Source organism: Neolamprologus multifasciatus, chromosome 15 (genome assembly GCF_963576455.1).
Source record: "Neolamprologus multifasciatus chromosome 15, fNeoMul1.2, whole genome shotgun sequence".
Lineage (NCBI taxonomy): Eukaryota > Metazoa > Chordata > Actinopteri > Cichliformes > Cichlidae > Neolamprologus > Neolamprologus multifasciatus.
The window spans coordinates 12,920,439-12,936,706 of record NC_140453.1 but is presented as its reverse complement, the minus strand read 5'-3'; the positions used below and the strand labels follow the sequence as shown (position 1 = coordinate 12,936,706).

The 16,268-nt window shown below is 41.0% G+C and overlaps 1 protein-coding gene across 12 annotated transcripts in view; it reads left to right on the top strand.

Annotated features, from left to right (window-relative positions):
• otofa (otoferlin a) overlaps positions 1 to 16,268 on the top strand; it is an 83,894-nt gene that overhangs the window by 61,257 nt on the left and 6,369 nt on the right. Inside the window, exons 24-48 of one of the 12 annotated variants that reach the window (XM_085132645.1) lie at positions 361 to 485; positions 651 to 785; positions 1,381 to 1,542; positions 1,856 to 1,927; positions 2,191 to 2,310; positions 2,383 to 2,544; positions 2,665 to 2,827; positions 3,277 to 3,443; positions 3,644 to 3,673; positions 3,793 to 3,930; positions 4,055 to 4,130; positions 4,911 to 5,056; positions 5,150 to 5,284; positions 5,374 to 5,511; positions 5,612 to 5,739; positions 6,009 to 6,179; positions 7,026 to 7,186; positions 7,405 to 7,547; positions 7,631 to 7,719; positions 8,279 to 8,377; positions 10,638 to 10,879; positions 11,814 to 11,992; positions 12,386 to 12,486; positions 12,956 to 13,143; positions 14,653 to 14,768. In XM_085132645.1, the coding sequence (XP_084988771.1) occupies positions 361 to 485; positions 651 to 785; positions 1,381 to 1,542; positions 1,856 to 1,927; positions 2,191 to 2,310; positions 2,383 to 2,544; positions 2,665 to 2,827; positions 3,277 to 3,443; positions 3,644 to 3,673; positions 3,793 to 3,930; positions 4,055 to 4,130; positions 4,911 to 5,056; positions 5,150 to 5,284; positions 5,374 to 5,511; positions 5,612 to 5,739; positions 6,009 to 6,179; positions 7,026 to 7,186; positions 7,405 to 7,547; positions 7,631 to 7,719; positions 8,279 to 8,377; positions 10,638 to 10,879; positions 11,814 to 11,992; positions 12,386 to 12,486; positions 12,956 to 13,136 (3,263 nt within the window). In that variant the 3' untranslated portion in view covers positions 13,137 to 13,143; positions 14,653 to 14,768. Of the gene's footprint in view, positions 1 to 360; positions 486 to 650; positions 786 to 1,380; positions 1,543 to 1,855; positions 1,928 to 2,190; positions 2,311 to 2,382; positions 2,545 to 2,664; positions 2,828 to 3,276; positions 3,444 to 3,643; positions 3,674 to 3,792; positions 3,931 to 4,054; positions 4,131 to 4,910; positions 5,057 to 5,149; positions 5,285 to 5,373; positions 5,512 to 5,611; positions 5,740 to 6,008; positions 6,180 to 7,025; positions 7,187 to 7,404; positions 7,548 to 7,630; positions 7,720 to 7,963; positions 8,063 to 8,278; positions 8,378 to 10,637; positions 10,880 to 11,813; positions 11,993 to 12,385; positions 12,487 to 12,955; positions 13,144 to 14,652; positions 15,108 to 16,268 lie in introns of those variants that run through there. The other 11 variants (XM_085132643.1, XM_085132653.1, XM_085132650.1 and 8 more) reach the window with 11 other exon arrangements.

Sequence of the window (16,268 nt, the reverse complement as noted above, 5' to 3'; positions counted from 1 at the left end):
TTGTTAGTGCCAAATAATTAGGCAGGAAATACTCCCATCATAGAAAGTACCTGTCACTCTAACATGGATATTTTATCTTTTGAATACTTTGTCTTTTGTATTATAGTAAAGTCCTCTTTTTTAAATTTTCACTCCCCATAATTTGCTTAATTTCATATCGCCTGATTTGCCGTTAACGTTTAACTCTAAAATCAATTCTAGGCAAAACGCACACAAACAAAAAAGTCCGTCAGACATTGACTTCAATTGATCACCTTTACTTTGTGGCTCAATTTTCTAACCTCAGTCTAAGATTGCTCACAAAGGGGATTGCATGTCAGTTAATGTGATGTGATATTTGTCTTTGTGTGCATCCAATAGTGAAGCAGGTGTTCCAGCTGAGAGCACACATGTACCAGGCTCGCAGTCTGTTTGCTGCTGATAGCAGTGGCCTTTCAGACCCCTTTGCGCGGGTCTTCTTTTCCACACACAGCCAGGTTACTGAGGTAAAATGAGTGCCTGCACATGCAGAGACTGTGTTTGTGTCTATGCTGATTATGCGTAACTAAACTTAGTATTTGTGTGTGCGTGTGTGTGTGTGTGTGTGTGTGTGTGTGTGTGTGTGTGTGTGTGTGCGTGTGTGTGTGTGTGTGTGTGTGTGTGTGCTGCAGGTTCTGAGTGAGACTCTTTGCCCTACTTGGGATCAGCTGCTGGTGTTTGATGATGTGGAGCTGTTTGGTGAGGCCAGTGAGCTGAGAGACGATCCTCCAATCATTGTGGTTGAAATCTACGATCAGGACACTGTGGTAGGATCCTGTTCTGCAAGAATGAGCGAATGGAAGGATGCTGCATACTCAAACTGCATGCTAAAATGTTTTAAATGAGTTAGTGTGTGCTAATAAAGCTCTAAATGTGCTTTGCTTCTCCATCCCTTATGTTCTTAATGTCTGCCCACCCTTGTCTCACTCCACTCTGTCCTTCAACTAAACTCTGACCTCAATTATGTTGTGCTGGCTAAATAGAGTGACAGAGCATTGCTACTGTAATGTGTCAATTCTAATTTTTCTAAAATAACTTTCTTAAAATTAGATCTCTTTTTTCTCTAACTAGATTTAAAAAATCTTTGCAAAATGTGCATTTCTACTTCAGCAGCGAGGATACTTTTAGGAGTCCTAGTGGCATCCTAAGACCTAGACCTCTCTTATTTGTTCAGATTGTACTGTAATAATCATTTGAGACACATATTTGTTTAATAAGAAGATTGAGATTTTTACTTTTAACCTCAAGCCACCAATAATGATACCCATTTGGTGCCACACAGACTGCACTTCCCACACCCATGTCTAACCCCGTATCCCCTTATTGCCTTGGCCGTCTGCTGTTACACATTGTGGTGTACAGGGTAAGGCAGAGTTCATAGGTCGGACCTTTGCAAAGCCCACCATCAAGATGTGTGATGAGCATTATGGACCCCCGAGGTTCCCGCCACAGCTGGAGTACTTCCAGATTTACAGGGGGAACTGCACTGCCGGGGAGCTTCTGGCCGCTTTTGAACTGCTGCAGGTAACACATGGAACAATGTCTGAATACACTCATAAATATCTCTCTCCATGTAAAAAATTATGTCTCACTCTTTAATTCTTTTCCTACTTTTCCTTTCTTAAATTGGCCTGTAAACTCTCTATATTATCACTATTTCTTGTATTTGACACTGACAAACCTTTTCTATTTACCCGTCTCTCCTCCCAATACAACCAATCCCATTTTCTCCTTTTATGTTTCTTTTCCAACTTATCCCTCCACTTCCCCTTTGAATCACCCTTCTTATTCTTTAAAATATCGATTTTCCATGTCTTTCTTCTCCTGCTGCCTACAGATACCCTTTGATGCAGAGGAGATCAGGCGAGCTCTGATTGCTGTCCATAATTTTGCTGTTCCTCAGATAAAGGTTTTCTTTTCCTTCTCTCTTTTCAGCCAGATTTATCTTACTGTCTGTCAACAGTGTTTTCAATGTGGGCAATAGATTGTGTTTTTTTTCTCTGCCAACAAGACATTAATAATTCCCTTTTTTAAGCTTTCTTCTTAAAGTTGTTCTTTAAAGAGAAAAACTGCGTTAACTGAACAACTTTGAGGGCTGTGGGTTGTGAAGCTGATAAAGTGCTCTCAGAAGGCTTCCAACTTGGTTTAGTTCCCTTCTCTCCCCCTAATTAGATTGGTCAAGGAGGCAGGGCTGACCTCCCCCCCCTTGAGGGGCCGACAGATTCAGAGCGTGGACCCATCCTCCCTGTGCCGCTGGGCATCCGGCCAGTACTGAGTCGCTACCGCATAGAGGTGAATTGTAACTACTACTCTAGCTGTGTGTTCTGAGCTTCCTTATCACATCCCAGTTGTTCTCTGGCTCAGGTTTTGTTCTGGGGATTAAGGGACCTGAAGAGAATCAACTTAGCTCAGGTGGATAGGCCCCGTGTGGACATAGAGTGTGCAGGCAGAGGCGTTCAATCTGCGCTCATCCAGAACTACAAGAAGAATCCCAATTTCAGCACCCTGGTCAAATGGTTTGAAGTGGTAAGTGCATTGATCATTTGATATTTAGACCCATTGAAAATGGTTGCTTAGATGTTAAATCGACATCCTTGTAGAAAACATTACTCTTGACTAGATTTTTTTTCTTGATTTTGATCATAGGACCTTCCAGAAAATGAGCTTCTCCATCCCCCTCTCAATATTCGGGTGGTGGACTGCCGAGCATTTGGCCGCTACATCCTGGTGGGGTCACATGCCGTGAGCTGCCTGAGACGTTTCATTTACAGCGCTCCAGACAAGACCTCCAACAACTGGGCAACCGCAGGTGCTGACCATCATGTGATGAATTAGTTAATAAGGGCTCTATTAGCTGTAACATGAGTGTGTGAGCCACCAGCTCTTTTTGTCAACACTGTGCAATACTGAGTACTAAATAACAGTGTAATATCTGCAGTAGCAGTTGGTAATAAAGGTTTTAAGTGAAACACATGAAATGCAGTCTTTCAGAAATGTCTTTTCTCAGTTTTTTGTTTCCTTTTTTCTAAAAAAAAAAAAAAAAGACTTGAAGAATGTGATCAAACATTTGAGATAATGTTTGTAAATCCTCTTAATATAATCTGTTCTGTAATAACTTTACTGATTTCATCACTTGCTTTCTGCTCTGACCACCTTTTTCCTGTCTGCATCCTCCCTTTATCCCTTCTCTCCTCGCTCCTCTCTCGCATGTCCTTTCCTTCCACCCTCTGCTGCCTTTAACCTTCGCCTGCACACCAGCTAAGCTAATGAATGGCTACATGGTCCTGACCAATGGCGGACCCCAGCCCCGCTCCTCACCCAGCCTTTCCCCCCGCTCCTTCTCTCGCCCTGCAGGTGACATTGTTGTCAACATGGATGGAGATCCTCCAGTCCGAAAGATGGACACAGTCGTCAAGTTAGACGCAGTAAGCTTTTCCTTAAGCTTGTGCACAGTGGATTTCTATAAACTGCATGTTTATATGGTATATTTGTAGCTGGCAGTAATAGAAGTCCTGCTTTATGTTCAGTCCTCTTTACCTGCCTCTGTACATGTGCCAGTCATACCTGCGCCATCCGCCGTGTGTATTAATCCTTGTGTTGTTTTATGTGACGCCCCCTACTGTAGACGTCTGATGCTGTTGTAAAAGTTGACATGGTGAGTAGTCCTCTTGCAGAAACTGAGCAATAAAAATACGTGCCACAGTCCGCTGGTGTGTCATTATAAATAAGAAGTCAATCTACTGAGGGTCAGTTTATGTCTGCCCTTCTTTTAAGATTGAGGAAGAAAGTGACAAAGACAAAAAGAAGAAAAAGAAGAAAAAGAAGGGAGGAATGGAGGAAGAGGATGAGCCGGACGAGAGTGTTCTGGACTGGTGGTCTAAATATTTTGCTTCCATAGAGACACTAAAGGAGGTTTGTCCCTTTGAATGCAGTCAATTCTGTTTGCTTCTACACCTGTTTTTCTGAGTCCTACGGGACTTTTTCTCACAAGCACAATCCTATTAGACTGACAAATACTTCTCGCTTGGTTTTTCAGATCCTCAGAGCCCAGGAGGCAGCTCAGGCAGAGGCCGAGGAGAGAGAGGACATCGAGATAGCAGCTGAAACGGCAGGTATTGAACTCTACCAAATCAGTAATGCTGCCTGCCAGCATGCAGCTGTGGCTGAAGTCGAAGAGTCTGAATTCTAGGAAAAGGTGCTTTGATGCTTTCCTTTTTTATCTCCCTTGGAATAGGGCCATGCTAAATGAAACAGATGTTTTGCAAACATGGACCTACTATATCCCTGACTGTTTTCGGTTCCTTGAACTATTATGTAGTAGCATGAGAGGCATCATATGTGTTTGTTGCTCTTCCTCTCTTTCGTCCCATGAATCCATCATTCATTTGTGCAGAGCTGAACATCATAATCATTTTTCACATTAGCATGACCTCCCAGCTATGCAGTACAGATGAAAGCTGGAGGAGAAAGGTCTGCTTTATTAATCATCAGAAATAAAATTATTAAATACTTTTTATTGCATAAAATGATTTACTGAAACTGCAATAAAAATCAGGTTCTAGGTGAGTCATATGAAGAAAGATCATTTTTAAGTTCACAGTTAAAATTTTACTATTCTTTGTACAAGCAAAATGCAGTTCTTGTTGTAATCTCTTCTCAAAATAAAGTTTCTCAATATGTGACTGTCACTCTTCTCGATCACCATTCTTTTTTCAGAGAATGTCAAAAGATAATAAATAAAATCTCCACAAACTGGGAAACCTAGTCCCCTGATAAAGACCTATCAGCTTTCATGTTATATAATGTGTAGTGGTGCATGCAACCCTGCCACCTATGTCTTCATGTCTTCATCCCATATGTCTGTCTTCACCTCCATTCATGGTTTCAATCAGATGTCAAACCCGATGAACTTCTTCTGAAAGGCTCCAAGACGAAGGAAAGGGGCAAAGAGAAGAAGAACTCTAAGGACAAGAGGAAAGGTCAAGCTGCAGATGGCTCCGAGAGGCGACCAGTGAAAGCAAAAGTGGATGAGCTAGTGGTGAATATGCCATTAACAGTCATACAAAAGCTAGCCAGCACACGTTAATGTCCCTGCACACTTAAAGTTTTTCTGTTTGCCGGTTTATTTCAGGTGTACAACAAGGAGCTTGAGAGTGAATATGGCAACTTTGAAGACTGGCTTCACACGTTCAACCTGTACAGAGGAAAGGCCGGGGATGATGACGAACACGCTCTGGATGATGACAGGATTGTTGGTAGATTCAAGGTGGGAAAACACTGTCTGAGAACTGTTACTTGTCAGACTACAATCACAGAAAATACAACATATAAATATTATTTTTTTCCATCAATCAGGGATCCTTGTGTATATACAAGTTACCTGTATCTGAAGAGATCACAAGAGAAGCAGGATTTGATCCTAACATGGGGATGTTCCAGAGCATCCCGCATAACGATCCTGTCAAAGTCCTCGTTCGTGTCTATGTGGTCAGGGTAGGTGACCTTCTTTATGTCTAAATCTATGCCACAGTCATAAAAATGAAGTGTATGAAAATAAAATGAATACTTTTTCTCTCTTCTCTTTGTTTTCCAGGCTACAGACCTCCATCCTGCTGATATAAATGGGAAAGCTGACCCATACGTTGTCATTAAGCTGGGCAAATCAGAGGTCAAGGACAAAGAGAACTATATCTCCAAACAGCTCAATCCAGTATTTGGAAAGTAAGTCGAGAGAAATTTTGAATCACTTTGTTGTTGAATGATGGAGGTGTAATAACAAAAAAGAAAAAGTTGTTGCTGCTCATCAAATTCTTGATGAGCATATATTTTTCAAAAAGTTTTACTTTTACTTTTTTAACTAAACAATTATTTTCATGTCCTTGTATTGTGCATTTATTTCCATTCCATTGTTTGCACAGTGACCCAACTTTGTGTCAGGATCTATTGCACCTTTTGAACTATTCACATTACCCTCCACTTCCTGTCCTCAGATCATTTGACATCGAGGCCACCTTTCCCATGGAGTCTATGCTGACGGTGTCTGTGTATGACTGGGATCTGGTCGGCACAGATGACCTGATTGGTGAGACAAAGATTGACTTGGAGAACCGTTTCTACAGTAAATTCAGAGTCACCTGTGGCATTTCCTCCAGCTACTCTGTGTGAGTGTAAATCTATTTTATCCTGCTTGAGTTGTTGTTTAAGTTGTAATGCCACAATATGAAACTTAACATTTGTTTTAAGTACTTTTTTGAAATGTAGAATTCTTAGCTTAATAATAGTATAAACAAACAACTGAATTATTAAAAGTTTAAAAAGTTTCCTTGGTTTGACTACATTTGGTTTGCAGTTAAGTAGCACTTATAATATGGCTCAGTAAGAACATGATTATAGTGGGGTAACAACAGTCACTGCCTCTTTGTTGGTTAATGGTTAATATCGAGCTATTGCTTGATATTTTTAACTGGGTAATATTAGACTGTAAATAAAATTAAGGGGTAATAATGTTGAAACAAATGAAAAAATTCAGTTATATAATATAATATTATGGTGAAAAAATAGGATAACCTTGTAAAGTAATATAGGTTGATGTTTTCATATATTAGGACACCATTTCAAAATTATAATGGTGAAATTAGTTCTGTTGTATGTCCTAAAATTCTCCAAGGTAACATAATTATAACATTTGATGCTGTCGCTTGTTACCTGGAAAACCTTTGCCGTAGTTTCTGTGTAATAACCATGAATCTGGTCTCCAAAATGTAATACTACCTGTTTCTATGTAATTTCATAGTAAGAATAAATTTAACCAAAATGCCCAGAGGTATAATAATTATCTGGGGGAAAAAAAGTTTCTGTGTAATAACCATGAATCAGCCATCTTTTCTAAGTGATTTCTCTATATTGCAGCCAATAATATTTCCTACAAAAACCAAGGACCAGGAAAATACATACGCAAAACCTTTCAATGACTTACATGCTCTCTCTGTGGTATTTCTTGGTGTTAGCCATGGATATAATTCTTGGCGGGACCCTATGAAGCCCAGCCAGATCCTGGCTAAACTCTGTAAGGATGGCAAGATTGATGGACCTCATTATGGGCCAGGAGGCAAAGTCAAGGTGGCTAATCGAATCTTTACAGCACCGACAGAGATTGAGGATGAAAACGGTATTGTTATATTTTTCCTCGTGATCCTGATTAATCTTCTTTTGTCATTTTTCTATATCTCATTTATATTCCTTACATATCCCTTTACACTAAGCTGGTTTTACAGAGATTTTCACATTTTCAGATTTGTTTACATTAAGATTAAGGTGAGGTGAAATAAAATTTATTCAGACGTAGGTTTTTCTTGCTTTCCTCGTTGCTTACTATTATTCTATTAGGTCTAAAGAAGCAGACTGAGGAGCATTTGGCCCTCACGGTGCTGAATCACTGGGAGGAGATCCCAAGAGTTGGCTGCAAGCTCGTCCCTGAGCATGTGGAGACCCGACCCTTGCTGAACCCTGACAAACCCGGTATTGAACAGGTAGGAAAGGACTGCGTTGCTAAGACACCCAAAATGTATCTGATTGGAAATTAGAGCAGATTCTTTCTTTTTTTTCCTCAAAGGGCCGCATTGAGATGTGGGTGGACATGTTCCCTATGGATATGCCTGCCCCTGGACCTGCAATTGACATTTCTCCAAGAAAACCAAAGAGGTACATCCTGACTGGAGCAATAAGATGACTGTCACTTTGAAAATATTCTATGTTAATACAAAGCTATAAACTGAATATAAATATTTATTCATTGCTCTTCTCAACAGAAAGCTTTTTTTTTTCAAGAACAAAATGTAGTTTTATCCCCTGGTTAAGTTATGGTGAGTCTGTTTGACTAGTTAGCTCTAAAAATGTCAAATATAAGTCCAACTATGTGTGTTCCTTCCTCCCCCTCGCTTACCAGATATGAGCTCAGGGTGATTATTTGGAATACAGACGAAGTAATACTGGAGGACGATGATTACTTCACTGGGGAAAAGTCCAGTGACATATTTGTCAGGGGGTAGGTACAGCGGGATGGGGCAGCCAACCCTCATCCCGTGGGTGTGAGCTGTGTGTGATTTGTTTTGCAGTTAACCATTACCTTTTTTTTGTTTTGTTTTGTTTCCATTTTTCTGTGTGCGTGTTTGTGTCGTGTGTTGCGTCTCTGTGTTCGTGGCGTGTCTCCTGTCTGTCGTCCTCTCTCTCTTTCTCTGGTCAATACTCTGCTGATGTCTAGCTTTGAGCTTCGTGTTATAATTTGGAACACTGATGACGTAATTCTAGAGGACGATGCATTCATGACAGGAGAGAAGATGTCTGACATCTATGTCAGGGGGTAAACACACGAATCCATTGCATGGCTCGTAACAACAAAATACCCTTATTTACTCCTTCTGAAGCCCTTGAATCCTTTTTTTATGACCCTCCCGTTTCTCTAACTCTGCATAGCACGCAACCTCGCTTGTCTCAAACACCCCTGTCAGCACGAAAATAAATGCATATGGAAAAACTTGCACAGAAAGGACCAAACCACATGAACAACACATAACAGCATATAATACAAACAAATTAATGTGCCAATGCACTCACCCCCAGCCAATCCCAACAGACCCCTCCCTGAGTCTGCTTCAATCAGAGGTTTCTTACTGTTGAAAGGGGGTTTTCCTCTCCACTGTCACCAAAGCGCTTCCTAATGGGGGGGTCATGTGATTGTTTGGGTTTTCTCTGTTTTTTCTGTATTATTGTAGGATCTTTACCTTACAAAGGCATATTGAGGCAAATGTTGTTGTGATTTGGTGCTATATAAACAAGATAAAATTGAATTGAATTGAACCAGTATAACCGCTACTTTTAGATAATTTCGACCGACTGCAAAGATATGTCATGTGTTGACATAAAAAACTGTGGTATGAAATTCAAAATGCTTTAATCATGAATAACTAAGACTAACTTATGTTGTTCATGAACCTTCAGTTAAGGTAACACTGAGCAACAATTCCTATAATGCCAACTCACAATAGTCACATCCTATTGACAAGTCAAGCCTTGCTAATAAAGTTGTTTTACCCTACGTACAGTTATTGCTCTCTGGTGAAATAACTTTTTATCAAAATGCTAAAGAATTGATATTAGTTTCCAGGTAAAAATAATAATAATAATAATAATAATAATAATAATAATAATAATAATAATAACAGTATAGTTTTGTTCAATTTTTTATTTAATGCAACCAACGCATATGGCAAATAAGACGGGCCTTTTTTTGTTGTTGTTGTTGGCTTTTTGCTTTTGTTTTTTACAACGAGGCATTTGAGGTTTTCTCTGTGTGGTTTGGTCCTGCAGTAAATTACAAATATTAATTTATAAGATATTTAATTTACAGTCAGGAAAAAAACTCCAGCATGGAAGTGTACTGCACAGACACAAGTATACAGATTTTCCTGATAAACTGCTTGGTGACTGTCTGCATGCTTGTATGATCGAACTCTTGTCTTTAAAAGTGACATTGTCTTTTGCAGCCTAGATTAGATTTTTTTTTTTCAATTCATTTATGTTATTATGTTTTAGTGACTCCTCTTTCTTTACCCAAGGTGATGTGGTGTCACCTGTGGATGTGTCCCCTCAGGACTGTAGCAAACAGGGTGCCACTCTTAAACAACCCTTACAGTAAAAGATTAGGTTAACCTTCAGTTTGTACTCTAGGTTTCAGTAGCAAACGTTTCAGGACAGACTGAAGAACTGTGGTTGTTTCAGATGGATCCAGTGTTGTGATACAGTAATAATGAATCCCTTTTTGGTTCACGTGAATTTGGCATGTTTTCTTCCCTTTGTAACCACCTTAAGATTTGCCAGCGCCCTCTCCCTGGAGCCTTTATCTCAGTCTAATTTATGCATCTCGATTACCATATCAGCACTTTGTGATATTCAGTATTTACCTGTTTTAAACTGACAAATACCTTTTGTCAGATCTTTTTTTATTTATTTTTTTATTTTTATTTATTTTAGAATTTTCTTTTTCTTTTTTCGAGGGGTGTATTTTGAGAACTGAGAGTGCACCTTCCCTCTTGCTCCTTCTGACTTAAAGTCAACCTCACTTAACTGTTAATGAAACAGCTGCAGCTGCACCATCAATGCCAGGCATCAGTCCTCCATTTGCAATTTGCAGTTTTAAATATGAAGCTTTTTTCATAAATCTGCAAGTTTTCTGTGTCCATAAAACATGGAGATTTCATAAATCTGCAAGTTTTATGGATGCATGGCTTTCTAAATAGTGCGAAACTCCAGCATCAAATCAGATTTTTATGGATTACTCAATAATGATTTTAAAGTTATCACATGTATGAAGCTGATTTGCTTTTGGGGTGCCGCATTATGTGCATTGATTCTGACCTTCTAGCATCATCTCTCTTGTTAGCCAAATAATACATTTAACAGGCCCTTTGCTCTTGTTTAAATCACTAAATTGACATCACATAAATTTGTACATGTTGGACTTTAGAAGTGCATGGCTGACAAATCCAAAAACATCTACTTATGACACCAAACCATGATCCTGGAGATCAGACTAACTCTCACCCTTATGACCATTTACATAGATGGCTGAAAGGGCAGCAGGAGGACAAACAGGACACAGATGTGCACTATCACTCACTGACCGGTGAGGGGAACTTTAACTGGCGCTTCGTCTTCCCTTTTGATTATCTCATGGCTGAGGAGAAGATTGTCATCTCTAAGAAGGAGTCCATGTTTTCCTGGGATGAGACCGAATACAAAATCCCTCCTCGTCTCACGCTGCAGGTCTGGGATGCAGACCACTTCTCCGCTGATGATTTCCTGGGTGAGGACGAAATAATTTTTTTTTTGCAATCCTTTCATCTGACATGGACTACAGGGACAAAAGTACTGGGCCACTTACACATTTAACTTACAGGAGCTACTCAGCCAAGGATACCCATGGCATGAAGCTCTTGGCACACAGTTTTTGTGCTGATGTTAATGCCAGATGAGGTTTGGAGCTCTGTAGCCTTTGAGCCAGCAGAGCATTGGCAACTTTTATGTGCTTCAGCTCTCCGCTGCCAATTTGCAATAATACCGCTTACAGTTGCCTGTGGAACATCCAGGAGGGAAGAAATTTCACAAACTGACTTGTTGCACTGTTGGTATGCCAGTCTAGTACCACACTTGCAGTCACTGAGCTCTTTAGAATATCAAATGTTTGTGCAGATAGACTACAGGTAGGCATTTACTTTTATCAGGGTCAGGGTGCCTTACTAAATTACTTCTAATAGACTTCTAATAGAAGGAGCACTGACAGTAACTACAATCTCACAAATGCTCATGTAGTTCTGCTGTAGTTTCAGCCAGCCATACTCTTAGCTGCTTATCCAGTTCAGTGTCTTGGAGAGCCTATCCCAGTTGTCAGAGGGCAAGAGGAGGAGGACAGGTCAACAATCCATCACAGGCCCAATACATAGAGAGAGAGAGAAAGAACTGTCCACACTCACACTGACACCTACAGTTAATTTAAAATCACCAATGAACCTAACATGCATGTCTCTGGACTTGGAGAGAAAGCCAGGGTACCCAGAGGGAACTCATGGAGGCACAGGAGGAACAAAGGAACAGTTAGTTTGATATAAATGCATTTTATGGCTGACTTTCTTTGTAGCTGTTTGAGGATGTTTGGAAAAGGATGACTTAGCTGAGAACAGTGTATAAAAAAAGAGTACTGGCTATTCCAAATTGACTTATTTTGCTTTCACCATTCCCAGGTGCAATCGAGCTGGACCTAAACCGTTTTCCTCGGGGCGCAAAGACAGCCAAGCAGTGCACTCTTGGCATGATTCGAAATGAGCAGGATCTGCCAACCATTTCGATCTTTAAACAAAAGAGGGTTAAAGGATGGTGGCCATTCGTAGCCCGTAATGAGAATGATGAAATGGAGCTCACGGTAAGACAGTCAAGAGTGAAAATGAGCAAAATCATGACTGGTTTATTATGATTCTTATCATAATACTTATAATACTTAGAAAGACATTTTCAAGGTGGGGGGGGGGGGGGGGGATAAGTGAACATACATAAAATTGAGAGTTCAGTTCAAAGCAAACCTTTCTTTTGAAGAGGATGGTGTGTGTGTGTGTGTGTGTGTGTGTGTGTGTGTGTGTGTGTGTGTGTGTGTGTGTGTGTGTGTGTGTGTGTGTGTGCATTAATCCACCTGTGTTCACAATATATGATATCTTCTAAAGATCCTTCAGATTAAAAAAGTAGAGGGAAAAAAATTCATTTGTATTTTGTATGTGGAAGGACTTCTTTATTTTGAGTTCTGTTTTCAATGTCATTACAGGGGAAAGTTGAAGCTGAGCTTCACCTAGTGACAGCAGAGGAAGCAGAGAAAAGCCCTGTAGGACTGGGACGAAATGAGCCAGATCCACTGGAAAAACCAAAGTAAGATATTAACGTTATGTTTAAAAAAATATACAAGAACTTGTGTTTTGCAAACACACACACACACACACACAAACTGGTTTCAGAGTTAAAAAATTTGAACGCTTGTCTGGAACAGAAAAAGACAGACATGAGCAAGTGTTTAACTTTGTCTTTAGGAAAATCATTCTATCAGTGCAAAAAGCAGTGTTTCTAAAACATCATAAGATACTGCCACTTAAAATCTATATTTTTTTAAAGATGTAAAACATTTTCCTGTTAGCCTCTAGCATTGCTTTCTGCACTGTCAAAAGGCCACTGTTACACACTCGTTACTCCTCCTATCATCTCTTCAACTGTCTCCCTGTCTTTCCCCTCATCCCTCCCCTTTCATGTGCGTGTTATTCTTCTCCTACCCCCCCCCCCCCCCCCCCCCATTTGCCTCAACTGCATTCCTTCCCTCCCTCTTTCTCTTCCTTCTCCCGCAAAGTCGCCCGGACACCAGTCTTATGTGGTTTCTGACCCCTCTGAAGTCCATTCGTTACTTCATCTGGCACAACTACCGCTGGCTGATCCTCAAGGTCTTGGGGCTGATTCTGCTGCTGCTCATGCTGGGCCTCTTCTTCTACTCAATCCCTGGTTACCTGGTCAAGAAGATGCTGGGGGCCTGATGCGCTGGTAGCCTCCGCCCCCTCTTCACTTTGTCTGCTTCTCTTTTTGCCCCTTTTGCGTCCTGGATTCTTCTCTCTTAACTTTAGCTCCTCTCCTTTTTTTTCCAGCCAAGCTCAGTTTCTTAGTCTTCTCTGTTGTCTTAGAAGTAGACTAGTCGTCTGTGTCCTTTATTGTATCTTGTCTTAGCCCTGTGTGCAAGTCAGTGTCATTTGCCACCAAGCGTCATTATAAATCTTGTTACCACCCATATTGTGACCAACTGTTTAGTATGGACACATGTAGGGATGCTTTGACTTAAGGTGAACAAGGTGGTTGAAATATCCATGTTCTTATCAAGTGGGATGATTGGTAGAGAAGGGAAAAGTATAGACAACTTAAAAATTACATAATTCTAAAAATGTGAGGGTTAAAATGTATATATATATTTTTTTAAATCCAAAAATGACAAAATGAAGTCAAAACTTTTAATGGTAGTTGAATAGTGGCTCCAAGAATGCAAAGCCCATGAGGCAAAACTACAAAGAAACATCAACAAATGCAAGGATTACACTATGATGAGAAACAGACAAATGACATAGGGAGACATGGAGCTATATATACACACATAAGGTAACCAGAGAAGTGGAAACATCAGGGGTAACAAATCACAGCTGAAAGAAGTTCAAACAAGACATAGGCAGTAAAATTAAATTAAAGTCAAAAGAAATGACAGAGTTTCAAAAGTATCAAGAGTATCAAAATAAAACGGAGAAAAACAGGGAAATACCAAACACAGGAAAAAAAAAGACAAAACCCAGAAACCTGAAAAATATATCAATTATTATATTAATAAAAACCTGTGTTTAAGCATAATAAACTGTAGTTGTTTGCTTACAAGCAACAAAATATAAAAAGAGTTCCTATATTTTTTAGTAATGTTGTGCTGCTCCAAAGTATTTTTGCATATACTTTGTGGGCATTTCAACATCATATCATTTCTAGGCAAACGAGTCCATCGGCCATCTACAATATGAAAGAATCTCATCCCATTTTATGAGAAAAAAACCTGTGAATTGTAATGCACTATAAGCTGTATGAGTGCCTACATCCAGGATATTTCTGGATTCTGGTTTCCAGGGTGGGGAGCGGTGGGTGGGGGGCAATAAGCATCTGTTGCAAACGTTTGCCAGAAATGTCAGTCTTTTGAGCTGTTGGTCAATCATCATCCACTCATTTACATGTGTCAACATACTCATTCTGCATAATAGAAAGCTTCCACTCTGTGATGTGTTTTTTTGCTCCTGTGAAACAAAATACTGATAGAAATGTGAACTGTGAGCATGCATATTATTGCAACATGGCTTACTAACGCCAGCTTTCTCTTTCTGTCCTACTCCTCTTTATTTGCTCCCTTTCATTGTCCACTATTACTCACCACTTCTCACCCTCCTTTAACTCAACCCTCCTTCCACCTCCATGTTTTTCTTACCATTTCTTTATTTTCATCCTCTTAAAAACTCCACCTGAACCATCCAGTCGCCCAGACACAACCTTCCTGTGGTTCCTGAGCCCGCTGAAAGCAATCCGCTACCTGGTGTGCAACCGCTACAAGTGGCTGATCATCAAGATAGTGCTGGCCCTGCTGCTGCTCATCATGGTGGGCCTCTTCCTCTACAGCATGCCAGGCTACCTTGTCAAGAAGCTGCTGGGGGCCTAAGTCACTGCTAGGGGGATGGGGAGGGGAAGGGTGGCTGCATGGATTGATGGACGGATAAGTGAAAGGGAGCAATACTGATGGGAGACAAGACTGCTATGTTTTCTCCTCTCTAATCCAATCTGAGCTTCATAATCAGCTCACACCTTCCCCTCTTAGCGCTGAAAGGAGAAAGAAACACCATTGAAAGTGACCGCCCCACTGCCCCCTCCTTGCCCCCCTGGCTCCAAAGTAATGAAGGTCCAACTAACAACTCTGCAAAACAGCTAACAAATCTTTTTTTTTTTTTTTTTTTTTTTTTTTTTTTTTTTTTTTTTTTTTGCCTGTCCCGTTTGGTTCTTTTGCCATCAGAATTATTGTCTAAAGGCGAAGAAAGATGCCCAACGGATTTTCTTTACCAAATTGACCATCCCAGCTTTGCCGTAATGGTCCATTTGATTCACCTTTTATTCTTTATTTTATTTTCACTTGCTGAATACGGGACAGACTTGACTGGGGGAAAGAAAAGGGAGAAAGAAAGAGGGGAAGAAAAACAGTTGAGAAGAGGGACGGGGGAGAAGGGCAAAAAACAAAAACCAACAGAATAAGCAGAAGAAAAAAAAAAAAAAAAAAAAAAAAAAAAAAAAAAATACATATATCGATCACCTGGATCACCTGTTGAGAAAGAAAAAAGAAAACAAGCAGAAGAAAACGAGAGTAATACAATAAACCACATCACAATGATATATGGGAATATGACAGTAAATACTAAATATTAAACATTATTGTGCAGCACGTAAGATCGACAGCACAGTGTGCATTGAGGTAGGAGCCAAAAAGGGTGTAGTTTGTGTGTGTGATCACCCGTGTGTACACCTGTGAGCATGGACGCGCTTGTTTTCTTAAAAGGTTCCCTCATGTAATGATCTGCTAGAGGGTGTGGGGGGCCACTGCCCCGTCCTCCAGGGCATGAAGCAGGTATGGAGGAGATCAAAACCCCAGACATCCAGAGGCCCCCAGAACACAAGAGACCAAGGAAGACCAACAGAGGGGCAGCCGCGCCACTGTCCCAGAAAGAGCTGAGGAGAGTCCCAGATGAGGGGTCACCCAGCAGCCACGGAGCAGAAGCCAGGGGGGGCTGCAGTGACGTGCCCGTGAGCTCCGCCGGCAGCCAGCTGTGCCTGAGTGACCGAGCCCCAGGCCGAGAGGCCGGGGGCACCCCACCTCCAAAGTGGCCCAAGCGAGCCCCAGGCTCCAGGCCCCGATAAGCAGCCGCCAAGGAGTGAGCCGGTGTGTACCCGGACGCCCACCCCCGGACACAAAGAACCACCAACGCACCGACGTCTGAGGGAGTCCGCCCCCGGCAGGGGAAGTGGTGGGGGGAGATAGGCCTCCAAACCTTGGAGGGCCTGAGCTGTCCTCAGAGAGGTGGCATCTGATACCCAACCTGACATACAGA